At 38.6% G+C, this 15965-nt stretch overlaps 5 protein-coding genes across 8 annotated transcripts; 3 read left to right on the top strand and 2 right to left on the bottom strand.

Annotated features, from left to right (window-relative positions):
- The first annotated feature begins 564 nt into the window (after positions 1-564).
- On the top strand, positions 565-2412 carry LOC112463237 (probable 39S ribosomal protein L49, mitochondrial). Of its 2 annotated transcripts, none has more exons than XM_025029496.1 (3): positions 565-1031; positions 1657-1843; positions 1963-2412. In XM_025029496.1, the coding sequence occupies exons 1-3, from the start codon at positions 915-917 to the stop codon at positions 2235-2237; spliced, it is 579 nt and encodes a 192-aa protein (XP_024885264.1). In that variant the 5' UTR covers positions 565-914; the 3' UTR covers positions 2238-2412. The 2 variants fall into 2 exon arrangements, with proteins under 2 accessions (XP_024885264.1, XP_024885265.1); XM_025029497.1 differs by lacking the exon at positions 565-1031 and adding an exon at positions 1155-1459.
- Positions 2413-3309: 897 nt separating this feature from the next.
- On the bottom strand, positions 3310-6552 carry LOC112463236 (elongation factor 1-gamma). The gene is made up of 8 exons (XM_025029494.1): positions 6446-6552; positions 6169-6318; positions 5510-5573; positions 5287-5429; positions 4672-4974; positions 4248-4583; positions 4006-4158; positions 3310-3541 (listed from the first exon to the last, which is right to left on the bottom strand). The coding sequence occupies exons 1-8, from the start codon at positions 6455-6457 to the stop codon at positions 3386-3388; spliced, it is 1317 nt and encodes a 438-aa protein (XP_024885262.1). The 5' UTR covers positions 6458-6552; the 3' UTR covers positions 3310-3385.
- Positions 6553-8495: 1943 nt separating this feature from the next.
- LOC112463213 (26S proteasome non-ATPase regulatory subunit 8) lies at positions 8496-9734 on the top strand. Its single transcript, XM_025029444.1, has 3 exons — positions 8496-8617; positions 8876-8948; positions 9042-9734. Exons 1-3 carry the CDS (start codon positions 8510-8512, stop codon positions 9659-9661), a joined length of 801 nt encoding a protein of 266 aa, XP_024885212.1. The 5' UTR covers positions 8496-8509; the 3' UTR covers positions 9662-9734.
- Positions 9735-10058: 324 nt separating this feature from the next.
- Positions 10059-12862, top strand: LOC112463212 (mannose-1-phosphate guanyltransferase beta). 3 transcript variants are annotated; one of them, XM_025029443.1, is made up of 7 exons: positions 10059-10142; positions 10433-10698; positions 11035-11200; positions 11326-11719; positions 11834-11995; positions 12087-12318; positions 12407-12862. In XM_025029443.1, the coding sequence occupies exons 3-7, from the start codon at positions 11048-11050 to the stop codon at positions 12573-12575; spliced, it is 1110 nt and encodes a 369-aa protein (XP_024885211.1). In that variant the 5' UTR covers positions 10059-10142; positions 10433-10698; positions 11035-11047; the 3' UTR covers positions 12576-12862. The 3 variants fall into 3 exon arrangements, with proteins under 3 accessions (XP_024885211.1, XP_024885210.1, XP_024885209.1); XM_025029442.1 differs by having other exon boundaries at positions 10070-10142; positions 10430-10698; XM_025029441.1 differs by lacking the exon at positions 10059-10142 and having other exon boundaries at positions 10157-10698.
- On the bottom strand, positions 12841-15908 carry LOC112463211 (separin). The gene is made up of 9 exons (XM_025029440.1): positions 15301-15908; positions 14955-15171; positions 14581-14870; positions 14375-14511; positions 14081-14297; positions 13663-13970; positions 13407-13574; positions 13100-13245; positions 12841-13006 (listed from the first exon to the last, which is right to left on the bottom strand). Exons 1-9 carry the CDS (start codon positions 15541-15543, stop codon positions 12864-12866), a joined length of 1869 nt encoding a protein of 622 aa, XP_024885208.1. The 5' UTR covers positions 15544-15908; the 3' UTR covers positions 12841-12863.
- Positions 15909-15965: the final 57 nt, after the last annotated feature.

The following is a 15965-nucleotide window of genomic DNA, read 5'->3' as shown; positions in this document are numbered from 1 at the left end:
GCCCGGTCGAGATCCTGAGCGGAGCGGTCGCGCCACGCCGAGCCGGCTCCTGAATCGATGCCAGTTTAAAAAGCTTAAAAAGAGCACGCGCGCACTGCCGCGAGCGTCGCTACGCCGGGTGTTGAGAGAGAGAGAGCGAGAGAGATAACGACGGCCACTAGCTGCGTTCTCACTTCGCCTCACCTCACCACACCACACCACACCACTCCACTCCACACTTGACTTTAACCTCACTCTCACCTCACCTCACTACACTTTATCCCGATTCCCGCTGGCTGCGTCGCTGCGCCTTGAGCGGCTTGAGCCTTGAGCACCGTCCGCTCCGGCTCCGGCCACCGCTGTCCGCTACTCGGAACGTTACGGCACGGCACAGCACGGCACGGCACGCTACGGTACGTGCGCGCTAACTGACCCCGCGTTACAACGCGGATTTTAGCGTAGCACGTAGCAACTAGCACGTAGCACGTATCGCGTTTAAATTAGCGCGAGCGCACAGCCACGTTTATCTATTACCTATCGAAATTGGCTTCGTCGCCTTCGTCGGCCTTGTCGTTGTCGACGACGGCGGCGGCGGCAGCAGCGGTGGCCACGGGCCACGGGCCTCACGGGCCTGATGCCCGAGCGAGAAAAACGAATAGCGGCGCGAGTTTGCACGCGGTTGCCCGCGATACGAGACTCGCGCTCCAGACTCGGCACTCGGCGGACGGCGACTCGGCCGCGCTGACGAAAGAGAGCACGAAAGGGAGGACGCGCCCGTCGTGTCGTACGCGTACGCCCGTACCCGTACGGTGCGCATCAATGGCGGCCACCGTCTCACGTCTCACCGACACCGCCGCGACACTCGAGTCACTCGACTGACTCGACGGCTCGACGGTCGACCGACCGATCGACCCTTATTTACCAAAGTCCCCAAAATGGCCGCCCTTCGGATTCTCGCACGCGGTAACCTCGCGGCGATCCCGGAATTTCCGAGGCCTGTGCAGCCACTGTATCGCGCCGCGACGTCACGAGTCGCGTTCCCGGGGCCTCAGGTACGTGACAGATTTCTCGAGACGAGTTCGCAGCGTGACTTTCCACCACGCGTTAACCTCGGCATACCTTTGGGACGACATCGTCATCAAAGGGTCTCTCTCTTTCTCTTTCTCTCCCCATTCTCGCCAAATAGTCATGGGCGTATTTGTTATTATTGTTATTGTCGACTCGTTAACCATCCCCGCGCAATGTCGATCGATCGCCGTTAAGCGCACTTGAGCGGACAGTCGGGACGAGACGACGGCTCAACCCGGCCGCGGTGAAAGGTTTGGTGACATATCGTCATCACGTCGATTAATATCTGTGAAAATATCCGTCTCGCGCGAGCCAACTTTTATTAACAAGTATCACTGTCTACGAATGTAGAGTTCTTCGACGGTTCGTGTAATGAAAAATCATGTATAAATATATCATCGTTTTATCATATGTATGAGAAATATTATTTTTACAAGTCTATCATAAACATACAAAGATTTTTGCGTTTGTTACCTGAATAGCGATTAATTGTATCAACTTGCCCAAGTTAATATAAATATTGACATTATCAATGTAATATATATATATATATATATATATATATATATGTATATATGAAGCTTCTTACAAATCACTTTTGTCTTTCAGATTCAACAGAGATGGGGTAGTTATAAATCGTCTTCCAAATATACAACACCTGAAGATTATACAGATTACGAGATAACAAAAGACCCAACCGAGTGGAAATATGTAGAGCGTGTCCTCAGATACAAAATTATACCTAAACCAGCTACTGGAGATATCAAATTCTCATCCGGCTATAAACCAGCGTCTGGTAAACGACAAATATTAAATACATTTTATTCGTACATCGCATCTTTTGCATAAAAAAATGCATGTACTTGGGTAGCACCTTGGAGTAACGAATTTTTTTTTTCTCTCTCTGTTTAACAGCCTTGCCCACGGATTATACCTATTTTGTGGAACGTACAAAAAACTACATGCAGCCTGTGTATTTGACTAGAAGTCTCAGAGGAGCTAAAAAAGTTACAGAGATTACTAAAATTCAAGGAGATATATGGGCATTGGAACGCGATATGAAGCGATTCCTAGAGGAACGCATGAGAAAAAAAGTTGCTAGTCAGATACACGAATTTGCAGGTATAATTAAATTTAAAGGTGACTGCGTTAGTCGTGTTAAAGAATGGATGGACATGAAAGGCTTCTAAGAATCAGTAGAAATATTTTCATATTAAATTGTATATTGTAAATATGCAATAAACCATGAATCTTTGTTACGAAACAAACTTTGTTGCTGTATATTTTATGTCGTCGAGCAAAATTATCCTAGTACCTTGTAAAATAACTCGCAACTTTTGTTTAAATAAAAAATTATTCAATATTCTTCGTTTATTTAATTAATATATAAGTATTTTTATCAGTTGAGAGTTGAGAAGATAGAACATGTCGTTTTAGGACTTTAACAATATCCAATTTATTTCTGTGAAAATACATGTTTATATCGATATCAAAGAAATTATCCATATAGCTTTTTAAAACGTTAAGCATGTATTAAGTACATACATATGTTACATATATAACAATTCTTAAACTCAGAATGGAAAATATACATGGATATAATCCAAGTATTGTATCATCTCTCGTGAAAATACCAAATCAAATGGTCATTGACTGCGACAAAATGATACACGCACAATAAAATTATTACATAAATTTTTTCGTAAATTTAACAGCGCAAAATATCAGTTTCTTCTACTTGTACCTGCATATGTCATATCTTTTCCAATCGGAGATTCACTCAATTTAAGAATTCACAGCTGGTATTGACTGATCGAGAATGATAATTGGAGATGTATATGAAAAATAATAAACAAAATCGTGAATATGAAAATAATAATGAAAATTTTCTGCACAATATAAATTCTAAATATTTATCTTTATTACATTTATATTATATATAAATACACACGTATGATACGCGCGCGCGTGTGTATATGTATGTTGTGTGCGTGCATGAGAGAGAGAGAGAGAGAGAGTGTGTGTGTGTGTATATGAGTGAGTGAGTGTATATCATACGTATGTGTATTCACATACGCGATAAAATCTCTTTTTGAAAACTAAAAATATATATTATAAAGCGATAAAGCAATGTAGATGGACTATGTATACAAACGATTTCATATTAAGTAAAGATTGAGGGAAAGGAATATGTATTTAGGCGAAAGAGATCTTGGGTGCTGATTTTTATCCTCTTAAATGCAGGATTTTTAAGGGCATATGTAAACTTTTTATCATTTCTTTAGATTTATTTCATTCGAATAGGGTTATTTTTATTTTATCTTATTTGATTCAAGGTTTACTTGAAAACTTTTCCTTGATTGAATTTGCGTCCCTCTTTGTCTGTGCCGGTCCAACTAAAATATTGCTTGACCAACTCCTTTGTTTCTTCTTTAGATGGATCAAGTTTTGTCCAATTGTAAGATTCGTAATCCACTTGCCAATCTGGACTCAGCTAAAAAAAAAGAAATGTATATTTACTTTTTACTCACAAATATTCTTTACACACACACACACACACACACGAAGAGTACAAGGGAAAACTACTTTTTGTCAAAATTTATCTAATCATGCTATCTTGTAGCATTTTTAAAGAACTTTCATAATCCTTATCTGTTTTGATATAAAAAAAAAAACAGTTACAATTCATTGGAAATAAAGCCGAGATGGACCGTGCTGGGGAAAAAACGATCATAATCTACGCGCTTGTGAGGAAGAACCATCAGATTCCAACATACAATGTAAACACTATCCGTTCTTACATTCAGTACTTTTTTCAATAACTTGCTAATGTTATCTGATGTCTTAAAACTTAAAATTGCATTTTTCTTGGAATTACTCCGAATGGATATTGATTGTTTTTCTCCTATACCCTTCATATATGTATATTCATTCAAACTATGCTTGCACAAAACGTACCGTAAAAACAAGATCTTGTCCCCGCCAGACCCAAATGCCACTGATCGTATTGTCGTTATCTTTCCCGAATATACAGGCACTGGCAAATGCACCTTTTCTCAACGAATCTAACCGCTGATACATACCACTGATTAAATTGCAGGACATGAAAACCTACACAACCGCAAGAGGAACATATGTTAATTAAGTATACAATACTTTTCAATTCTTCAAATATTTCTCAACCAAGTACCTAAGCATACCTTAGTTAGTTCATTATTGTACTTGTATTCGCTGAGCCAAATACTATAATTTTCCGAGTCGAACTTCTGCCAGAAATAAGGAATCGATTTAGATTCATCTTCATTGGAGTAAAATCGTTTAAAATCATCAAGGTCAAACGAGCTTTTAGGCATCGAAGCAAACGGATTCGTCTTTTTCGGTTCGGCAGCTAAAGCCTCTTCCGTTGCGTCGGCTTCGTCTTCTGCTGCTGGGGTTTTATCTGCTACAACTTTAGATTCTTTCTTCGACTCCTTGGGTTCTTTTGGCTCCTTTGCTTCCTTCTTGGACTCTTTCTCCTTTTTTTCTTTTTTCGAACTCTGTATAAGGTAATTTACGATGTATTATATATAATCTTTACTGTATTAACACACACGCGCGCGCGCATTAATATAGTTTATTAATAACCTTTCCCTGAGTTTCTGCAAATTTCTTAGGATCATATTCAATAGTCTTATCCGCCAGTTTAAAGGCACCGATTACAGCAATGGATTCAGGTTGATAGATGACCGTTTGAAACCATCGATTTACATTCTGATAAGGCTTACGTAGCTCCGGTTCAAGAATATATTGATACAAATGCAGCAATGTCATAGCTACACAGATATCCGCCAGAGTCAATCGTTCTCCCACTAAATAAGTCCGTGTAAGCAAATGAGAGTTTAAAGCAGTGAGTGCTTTATTTATGTCCTCCTTAGCATGCTCTACAGTCTAAAAGGAATTATATAAATTTAATCAACCAATGTTATATTAGTGTTTTACATTATAATTTTATTGTGTGTGTGTGTACGCGCGTGAGCATAAATGGTATAATTGTACAAAGACAAATGTATATGCGATATTGTAAAAACACATGCCATTTATATAAGCATGTAAATATAATACGCATATAAGTTTAATCTACCTCTCTGAGTTACAAAAAATGGCTATGTAATTATGCCAATTTTGCCTTTGAAGGAGGATACATGTATGCAAGATCAAATCAATGATGTGACTAATACAGAAAAAATTTTTCAATAATACCTGTTTATGATATGGCATTATTCCAAGTAAAGGAAATACCCAAGCGCAGCTGGCAGGAAGAATTTCAGAATCAGCAAAGCCCAGCCATTGGATAACCAACGAGCGTTCAATATCAGTTTTTCCTCTTAATTGTTCATTAGCCACTATAAATATGGCATATGTTTTATAAATAAATAACAGAAGAAAATAAAAAAATACACATATTTTTTTTTAGAAATCTCACCATAATAAGCAATTGCATTGCTTTCCGTGATATATGTTCCATCACATGTTTCAAACGCTGGGACCTTAAAAATTGTACATATGTTGAGAAATGTTTTCTATCATTAAAATATAAATTTGTACAGGTAGCGCAACTGAGAAAGGTGCTTGTATTCCACGTTACTAATAAATTGACAATTTATAAACACTTGTATATAAAAACTTTCTCTCTTTTCTCTGCACCCTTCTCTGCTGCTCTTCTATTCTTCTTCCTTTACTTTTTCTTATTCACTTCCAATATAAAAAATTAATCATTGCATTATTCTACTTGGTCTATTATGCAAAGTTGAATAAAAGACATTCCTATAATGTGTAAGAATATTAGCATCAAATATTATTCTAACCATACCATATGAAACGTTATATTTTTATATAGAATACTCTTAATATGAAAATCATGAGAACAGTTGGAACGTAAAAAAAGAACATTATCTGGATAGTATTTTACAATAATTTGTTATAAATCAAAAGTACCAGTAATAAAGTATTTTATAGCTTCTCGTCATATGTGACAAGAGAAACAGCATGTCAACTACACGTACTGCACACAAAATAAAATGAAATTAACAGATTCATGAGAAAGTCGAGCGAAAGTAATTGTTCGCGAATGATTCTATTTACCTTTCCCAACGGAAACTTCTTGAGAAACGCTTCGCTCTTGTTAGTCTCGCCGAAAACGAAATCTTGGGCAACTTTGATCTGGGTGCCGGAGAACTGAGCCGCTATCAGAGCCTTATAGGCTCGGAAATTTTCCGGGTACGTGTAGAGAATCTGGAAAAAATTCATAGTGTAACGGATAAGGCATTATGTAGGCTTCGTTTCCCGACAATTTAGCGCCGGCGTTGGCGCGCCACGACGCGGATGCTGACCGGTGAAAAACCGCGTGAAAGCTACTTACTCCGGACGCCATCGTATCAAGTCACGAGAAGAGGAAGTACACAAGGAAGTAGAAGGCCGGTAAAGATCGCCCTACTTGAACAAACGCGCATCGCGAAGTACGTCACAAATGCGAGTAACACACTTGCCGCTGGTTGCGCCCTCGCGCCTGAAGTTAGGCACTTTCAGACCGAACGCCTCATATGTGCATCTAGATATTCATATCTCGTGATTCTTCAATGATGAGCGCGTTCCCGTGGCACATAGAAAAACTTCTCGATTATTCTTCGAGCTCAAGGAGAATAATCGAGTGTGCGTGGTCTATTTTCTTACGGCCTTATGCTAGGTCTACAATGCGAGTCGTAAAGTCGCGAGTCGTAAGAATTGACCAATCACAATCGAATTTGAGGAGAATAATCGACTGTGATTGGTCAATTCTTACGACTCACGACTTTACGACTTGCATTGTAGACTTAGCATTACGATTATGACTAAAACTTTATTACGTGCAATAGCCTTAAGCAAATCAACCAATCACAGTCAAGAACTCTTAGACACGGCCACGGCCCTAAAGCCTTGTGTACACGATGCTAAAACTGCGCCCGAGTTTTGGTTTAAGCCAATCAACTTGCAGCTCTTACAGAAAAGTAGCAGTTTCATTGGCTTAAACCGAAACTCGGACACAGTTCTAGCATCGTGGACACGAGGCTTAAGGGCCTTGACACATAGAAAAACTTAAGCAGTAATGCTAGGTCTACAATGCGAGTCGTAAGGCCCCGGACACACACTTTTTCGTAACAGTAACAGTAGGATTTCGACCAATCGTGTTATTCGATTCGGGAACGTATGACCGTACGTTTTCAAATCGAGCAACGCGATTGGTCGAAATCTTACTGTTACGTTCTACGGAAAGTGTGTGTGGCCAGCTTAAAGTCGTGAGCGTCGTGAGTCGTAAGACGTGACCACGCACAATCGACGTTGAGAAGAATACGCGACTGTGCGTGGTCACGTCTTACGACTCACGACTTTACGACTTGCATTGTAGAAATAGCATAAGAAATAAACGGTATGGATTCGCTACCGCTTAGGGCCGTGCCTTAAGTTCTTGACTGTGATTGGCTGATTTGCTTACTGCTTGAGTTTCACTAGCTTAAAGCCCCGGACACACACTTTTTTGTAAGGGCTGGTTTATAATAGCCGTAACCGTTGATTTAAGCCGTAATCTTTAAGAAATTGACTAATCACAGTCGAATGTGAGAAGAATAATCGACTGTGATTGGTCAATTTCTTAAAGATTACGGCTTAAATCAACGGTTACGGCTATTATAAACCAGCCCTAACAGTAATGCTGGGTCTACACGGCGAGTCGCAAAGTCGTGAGTCGTAAGACGTGACCATGCACAATCGACGTTGAGGAAAATAATCGATTGTGCGTGGTCACGTCCTACGACTCACGACCCACGACCCACGACCCACGACTCGCCGTGTAGACCCCGCATTACAAAAGTGAGGAAACACACTAGAGTATCTACAATTTTATTTGTCGAAATCTAGTAAATGTGTCCATTTTTATAATTTTCACTAAAACCCTGGAGCTTTTCCCGTCATATCTGACAATGAGATCATATTTGGTCTGTTTCTTTTAGGCCCAGTTCAACAGTGGCCAGTTAGCTTAACTAGTAGTTAACTCTCACTCTCTGTCTCTTTTTAACTCAAAGGTTAGATAGAGACGGAGAGTGAGAGTTAACTACTAGTTAAGCTAACTGGCCACTGTTGAACTGGGCCTTAGCTGCACTGACTGAGCTGGGCTGAACTGGTATAATGGGCGCGTTCAGCAGACCAAGCCGCTCAGTAGCAGTCAAACGTGATTGGCTTTTACTTTTAGAGCCAACCAATCAACGCGGAGTGTTGATAAGACGAACTCAACAGTTGTGTCTGCTGAACGCAGCCAATAAGTTGGAGTGAGACCTTACTACTCTAATTTACTGCACTAGTGTGCACCAGTTCAGCCAGTGCAGCTAAAAAAAACTGGTATATTATCTCGATAGTCGATCTCGATGTATCGTGTTTCGTGGTGAGATTAAAGATGGCAGCCCTCGAGGATGTTGTTGCCTCATATCAGAATTTAAAACGCGAATGGACAAGAACACCGTGCAATTTGAAGAAATGTGGCGACGTGCTCAACCAATTGAAGGTAATTCACATTACATATTTGATTCGTAGTATCGAGCGAGATAATTGTTGATAAGCGATCTCATACCTCATAACCTCATCGCTCTTGTGGATTGTCGAAATGGATTGTCATCATTTGCCGCGACTTTGTTTTCGAATTTTAATCATCATTCTTCTTGACGTTTCAGCTTTTAGATATGTAGCATTTTGTTTGATAGCACAGTATAGATAGTATAATATAATATAATATCGACACGTTGGTGATAATTTTCATGCACAGATCGGTCTCACTCACCTGATGTTCCTCCCGACGTCAAATAGCACGGCCAGTCAAAATGAATTATTAATCGCAAGTACGTTAATCGTTAGTAAGCTAAGTGTTTCACATACATAAGTGAAATATAATTGAAAAATGAAACTTTTTATATATCTTGTTTGAACCACAGGAGACATATTGGAAATCGGAGCACAATGGAGCATCGCCACTGAGGATATACCTTCCTTCGAGAGATACATGGCGCAATTAAAGTGTTACTATTTCGATTATAAATCCGGTTTAATGGAGTCGGCTTACAAATATCAGCTTCTCGGTCTCAATCTCTTGTTTCTGCTGTCGCAAAATCGCGTCGCGGAATTTCACACGGAACTGGAACTCCTGCCGTCCGATCAGATACAGTCAAACGTTTATATAAGGCATCCTCTAAGCTTGGAGCAGTATTTGATGGAGGGTTCGTACAACAAGATTTTCCTGGCCAAGGGTAACGTGCCCGCCGCATCCTACAATTTCTTCATAGACATTTTATTAAATACCGTTCGCGACGAGATTGGCGCGTGCATGGAAAGCGCATACGACAAAATTTCCATTCAGGATGCCGCAAGGATGCTCAATTTAACCACGGAGAAAGACATAAAAGCGTTTGCCACCAAAAAGAACTGGAATCTATCAAAGGACGGCTATTTTTATTTTACCACGACTAGCGAGAAAAAATCCGAGGAGCCTATCCCGAGTTCTGAATTGGCAACACTCGCGATAGACTATGCCCGAGAGCTGGAAATGATTGTGTAACGTGCTTTATCTTTATGCAACTCTTTGTATTTTATTTGTCTAAATAAATACAGTTTCACTCTTGTGCAATGTATACAATGAAGCCTTTTACATCACACCTACACACAAACATACTAAATCATGTAAATTTATTTAATATAAAATTTCCTATCAGATTACATACCACGCCTAGCGCCTAGCTATCTCAGCGAGTTGCACGCGTATCGAGCGATATATTCGAAACTCGTGTCGCATGCTCGATTATACTTATAGGTTAGAGTTAGGCTTAGGCTTTTAGATACTGATACTGATAGACAGTTCAAGACGTTCAAGTGTCTAACGTCATATGTTTATGTGAAAAGACAAGTGTCTCTGGATATATGTCGTTATAAATAATTTGTGTACAATTAAAATATTATAAAAAATATTTGTCTCTTTGTCATTCGAATACCCAACCGATGACACTAAGCACATGGGCTGGGCTGGGCAGATATAGGCCAAGGTATGGTATCTCGGACCTCGGTGACAAGACAATTATTGCCACGCTTGCCACGTAAGATCCGCTAGAGACTGATAGAAGCAAGTGCTACGTGTTCACCCGAACATATCCGTGTTTACGATAAGAACATTTCTTTCTCGCGAGATAACATTATCGATGCGAGTGAATGTAAAAAGCTGCTAGTATCATAAACATAAATCTATAGCGTATCTTTTCTTTACGTGACCCTCATTCACTTGTTGTCTCACGAATTTCTGTGTCGCGGATAACTACGTAAACTAATTTGTCAGCAGCCCAGCGGTATCAGGTATCACTGCACGCACTGGACCTGGACGGGCTGGACGCCATACGTCATACGTGTGATACGTGGCCACTTGGCTCCGTGGCCGTGGCCCGTGGCGACTGGCGTGGCCCGCCATACTACTGACAATAGTGACAATATATCAAAGTTTCTTCATTAACAAGACGGTAGACGGTAGTTAACATAAGTAGTAACATTGTGTGTTTCAACAACAAAGAGGGCAATAAGCAATATAAATAATACCGCGGCGTAATGCAGGTACGTATTATATTACTAAATAAATGATGTAACGTAGGTATTAGGATGGAAATAACAAAATAAGAGTAAATAAATTTACTTGTTGTAGTGAAATAAAATGGGCAAGAGTAATATCGAGTAAAATATAATTTTACATTTTGCAAATTTAGAATGGAGGTCGTTGATTTCTTCCGTCATAAATTGTGATTTAATACGTAATAATAGAGGATGATTTGATAATAGGTTGTGTCACAACAACGTTATTATAATGTGTAGACCGTGCAACGTAATTATACACGTTTTGCAAAAATAGAGAATACCTTTGTTTTTATTATAATATATATGACGTTTTTGCAGAATATTCGTAGGAATGCATGAAAAAAGAAAGAAATTACAAACCATGCGTGCTTTAATACTTGTGGGTGGTTATGGCACCAGATTGCGACCTCTTACTCTAAGTCGGCCTAAGCCACTTGTCGAGTTTGCAAATAAACCGATGCTTCTACATCAGATTGAAGCACTGGTATGTATAAATACTCTGAATATTGACTTAGCATAGTACCAAGTATGTGGTATAATGTCGTCAAAGTATGATTTTCCTTATCTTTCCAAGGTATACTTCTCTTCTTGAACTTCCTGAACTTTTAGGTACAGACAAATGTAAGTGAAGTTATATTGGCCGTTTCCTACCGGGCGCGGGAGATGGAAGAAGAGTTGGTTCACGAGGCAAAGAAACTGGGAGTAAAACTTATCTTTTCTCATGAACCGGAACCATTGGGTACCGCTGGGCCACTTGCGCTCGCGCGTGAATATTTATCTGCCAGTGATGATCCATTTTTTGTTTTGAACTCTGACATCATTTGCGACTTTCCTTTTAAACAGCTCCTCGACGTCCATGAGAATCATGGTAAAGAGGGAACTATAGTTGTCACTAAAGTAGAGGAGCCGTCAAAGTATGGTGTAGTTGTATATGGAGAAGATGGAAAGATTGAGAGCTTTATTGAAAAGCCACAAGAGTTTATATCTAATAAAATTAACGCAGGTATGGTATAGGGAAAAGATTGAAACTCGGTTAGAAAAAGTTTACGACGTGTGCGCCCATACACACATACACATAATATATATATCTTCTCCCTGTCTTTTTTGTAAAATATAGGTATGTACATCTTTAATCCGAGCGTATTAAACAGAATAGAATTGAAACCTACGAGTATCGAAAAGGAAGTCTTTCCAAGCATGGCTCAGGATGGAGAGTTATACGCCATGGAATTGCCAGGCTTCTGGATGGACGTGGGACAACCTAAAGATTTTCTCACAGGCAAATACTTGCGTATTAGAATTTTCTCAAACGGCAATGTTCCGTCATATACTTATTAGTTACTATTGTTAGTGTCCATAACTTTATTCAGGAATGTCTATGTATCTTGCCTCATTGAGGCAAAAGCATCCCGAACAGCTTTATTCCGGGCCGGGTATAGTGGGCAATGTCTTGATAGATCCAACGGCTACGATTGGCAAGGATTGTAGAATCGGACCCAACGTCACGATTGGTCCTGGCGCCGTTTTGGCTGACGGATGTTGTATTAAACGAAGCACTATTCTGAAAGCAGCTGTGATAAAAGAGCATGCTTGGCTAGATGGGCAAGTATTAGTATTAAATATATGTGAAGCCTCATAGAATATTCATGTGACAATATTCATGTCAAGATAATTAAAAATATGTTAACAGTTGTATCGTTGGCTGGAGAAGCGTTGTAGGACGATGGGTGCGAATGGAAGGTACAACTGTATTAGGAGAAGACGTTATCGTGAAGGATGAATTATATATTAATGGCGGACAGGTTTTGCCGCACAAGAGCATTTCCACTTCTGTACCAGAACCGCAGATTATTATGTGACCAAAGACCGTAATCTGAGCTTGAGTCGGCTTGAAGGCAGCGATCAATCGAAACGACGACTTTTTAATTCACTTTTATTATTTTTATATAAAAAATGCGTCTCTGAGATATCTTCGCATTATAAAAATTAAATTATTAAAATTAAAATGTAACTTTGTTCCACAAGTGAACGTACTGTAGTCTTGTCTTTTGGCAAACTACACATACTACACACGACACTTAGAAACTTAAATTACCTATCTCACATCAGTGTTGCAAAAATATATAATCAATGATATCAGCGAGGATTTAAACTATTTTTATTGGTAAACCTCGTACTACTATCGCAGCTGCCGTCATATAATGCGAGCAACTATTCTTAGACTTTGCCACTGCCCTTAACATTTCTGGCTCCATTTTTGTTTTATCCTTTGCTCCGTTCTTCGTAAATTCTGAAAACGTTAGTTACAAAGTTATCGAGAACATATGATATTGAGAAAGCACAAACGCATGATTTATATTTTCAATCAAATACTAATACTAACTCAGAGTACCAGAACTCCAACTATCCATGTCTACCTCAGCCCATGATTTCTTCGAAGACGAAGGAATCCACGTGCTCATGAAATTTGTTGTCATTTTATCGATATCTGCGTCCGTTACTTCCCACAGCATACCCAAGAGGCAAGGACTGAATTGTAAATTAACGTGTTACGTATGATCGTATGCATTTATGTGTAGATTGGGGAGAGAAAAAGGAGCGTGTTTGGCATGCGATTTCTCATGTAGATTTAAATGGAAAGAAATTCTTATACACGACACGAACATAACAGTTCAATACATTCTTTTTACCTGCACGCTATTAAATATTGATTTGAAACGCCATAAGGTGGATATCTTCCACCTATTACAAGTAGTTTCACGCTGCTACATCCAAATAATAAAACGGTAGACTTCACTCTCATCCTTTCAATATCTTCTCCAGATAAATATTCTATACCGTTTCCATGACCAGTATACCTGTAAAAGAGAAAAAGAGAAGCAAAGTACAATCTCCGACAAATAATAAACAGATTAAGGACTTTTAATAGAGAAATAATATCCTTACATTAAAATGTCACGATTTATTAACGCTTCAGACATTTCTTCACCAGGTTGTGCATTATAACAGCTTTTCCACTGCGGTAACCAAAAGTCCATAAAAAGCTTCATACGTTTTTCCATTTTATCAAGATCACCGGAAGGATTAACTACGCAAATTCCCATGTCTTCTCTAGCTTTAATTATTTTACAACCATCCACTATAGTATCTTCGTGTTCTTTAAATAATGCATATGCTACATGTAGAGATGGGAAACGGGTAGTAGGATGGTTCTTAATAATTTCCATAGCTTCAAACGCTATGTAATCCATGTGCTTAAGAAAAAATTAATAAAAAAATAAAAGCAATTATATACTTTATATACAAAACAAACTTGGATAAATTCGTACTTTCGTATAATTCATGTCTCATATTGTATGTTTACCTCGTCAATAATTAGAACCAACGTTTGCCGCTTTGTATTCTCTAGGTTTTTTATGTATGGTAACTTCCCATAAATAGATAAAATGATGTTGTTTGCAAGTTTTTCATGTTCGGGAAGTAGAAACTTGATCGCACGCGCTATTTCCTCACGCGTGAGAAAACCCGCACCTATCGATACCTTCTTCAAAAGCCACTTACATCTGTTTGATATCTCATTGCTAAAAGAGTAAAACAATAAAATTTAATACTTAAACAACACAACGAGCACAACGAACGTTCGATAAGCATTACTTACGGAGATTTGAAATCTGATATTAATTTGTCAATCATTTGATGAATCTCATTTACCATTTCCAAATTCTCAATAGGGTCGGCCATAAATAATACTCTCCATTCTCTCAACCATACATTCTCCAATCCATTTATAGCTATCTGTAATTAATCAGTTAAAAATGTTCCTTATGCAAAATGTGTATGTTAGCCTACGTTCAAGTCCTTTACCTTCATTTTATTGTTTTGATCTGCACGCATCATCCAATATTGCTTATGATTTGTATAAGTGGTCTTTAGCACGGATGTGTAATCATCCAATAGTTTCTGAATCTCTTCGCAGATATCGTAGGACACTTGCGTCGCGGGTCTTGGTACAGTTATACACAATGGTTCTATGTCAGATATACCCGTAGGAAGTATCGTAATATGTACAGCATGCATTACGTTGGATGTACGCTTTTTGTATCTTAATATAGTCGGAGATTCATACTGGGCAGTAACCTGAATCATGTACCATTCTGCGAACAAACGTGGAAAAACTTGATAACGTTGTAAGGTACAAAAAGGTAAATACAATAAAAGACAAAGGTGGTATCGCGTACCTTTCGGTAAGTTTAACAGTTTCGTTTTCAACGCTTCATTATTGTCCGTAAATTTTGTCTCGAACTTTACATGTGTTGGTCTCAGCCCATATATTTGAGGTTCATTCCACACAGACTCGCGCACGTGAGTCTTTTGATATCTGTGCAAAATGTGTTGTCGAAGTATCACTGCGTGAGCTTCAACCAAATGATGAATAGCTGTGATCTCGTTGCCAATCTGAAAAATAATATATAATAACGTATTGCATATATCTCTCAACAGTTATCACAATATACCAAGTATACGTGCGTGTCTTGTAGAATAATCCTTCCTTTATATCTAGACAATTTAAAGATTCAACTATACCTCTAAATTACACAGAGCCAGCATCTTATTTAAACTAGCATATTCAACACTTGCTATATAGTTGCATCGTGTATCTGCGAAAAATTTGTCTGCATCACTCTTGATTTTCTCCAACTTTTCTTTCTCGATTTTCTTTCTTGATTCTTTCGACTCACTCGAGTCTTTTGTCTTATTCTCAAAATCGTCTTTGTTAGGATGACACTCGTGTAGGATTCGTATAATTTTGTCAGCAACATGAGACATGGTTAATTCCGTTAATTTACTAAATTTACTTCCGTATGTATATATATACAGCTTTATTAACAATAACGCTTAATAATAAATTATTCATTACTCTGTCATTCGGGCGTGCAAAGCTGCAGTATCTTCACAATAAACGAAAATCTATATCATGCAAATCACTTGATTATTATTTTTTTCTATCAATTTTCTTGAAACAATACACGTGCAAAGTACTCGTTTTACGATCACTTTTGCCATTCTTCTTCTTCAACCTTCAACGACACTAAACAGTTTCATACTTCTTACTATATTGAGTTCTGTTATATACACACAATTTTGTAATTTGTAATGATATTAAACATTTATATTATATTATATTATATTAAGCAATTGTTACGATAACTAAGTAAGTATCTTTAATTAAGTAAGAGATTTTTGTATAA

This window comes from Temnothorax curvispinosus, unplaced genomic scaffold, assembly GCF_003070985.1.
Source record: "Temnothorax curvispinosus isolate PA1 unplaced genomic scaffold, ASM307098v1 QBEX01013129.1, whole genome shotgun sequence".
In the NCBI taxonomy this organism is placed as follows: Eukaryota; Metazoa; Arthropoda; class Insecta; order Hymenoptera; family Formicidae; genus Temnothorax; species Temnothorax curvispinosus.
The sequence above is the reverse complement of the archived record's forward strand: the minus strand, read 5'-3'. Positions and strand labels throughout refer to the sequence as shown.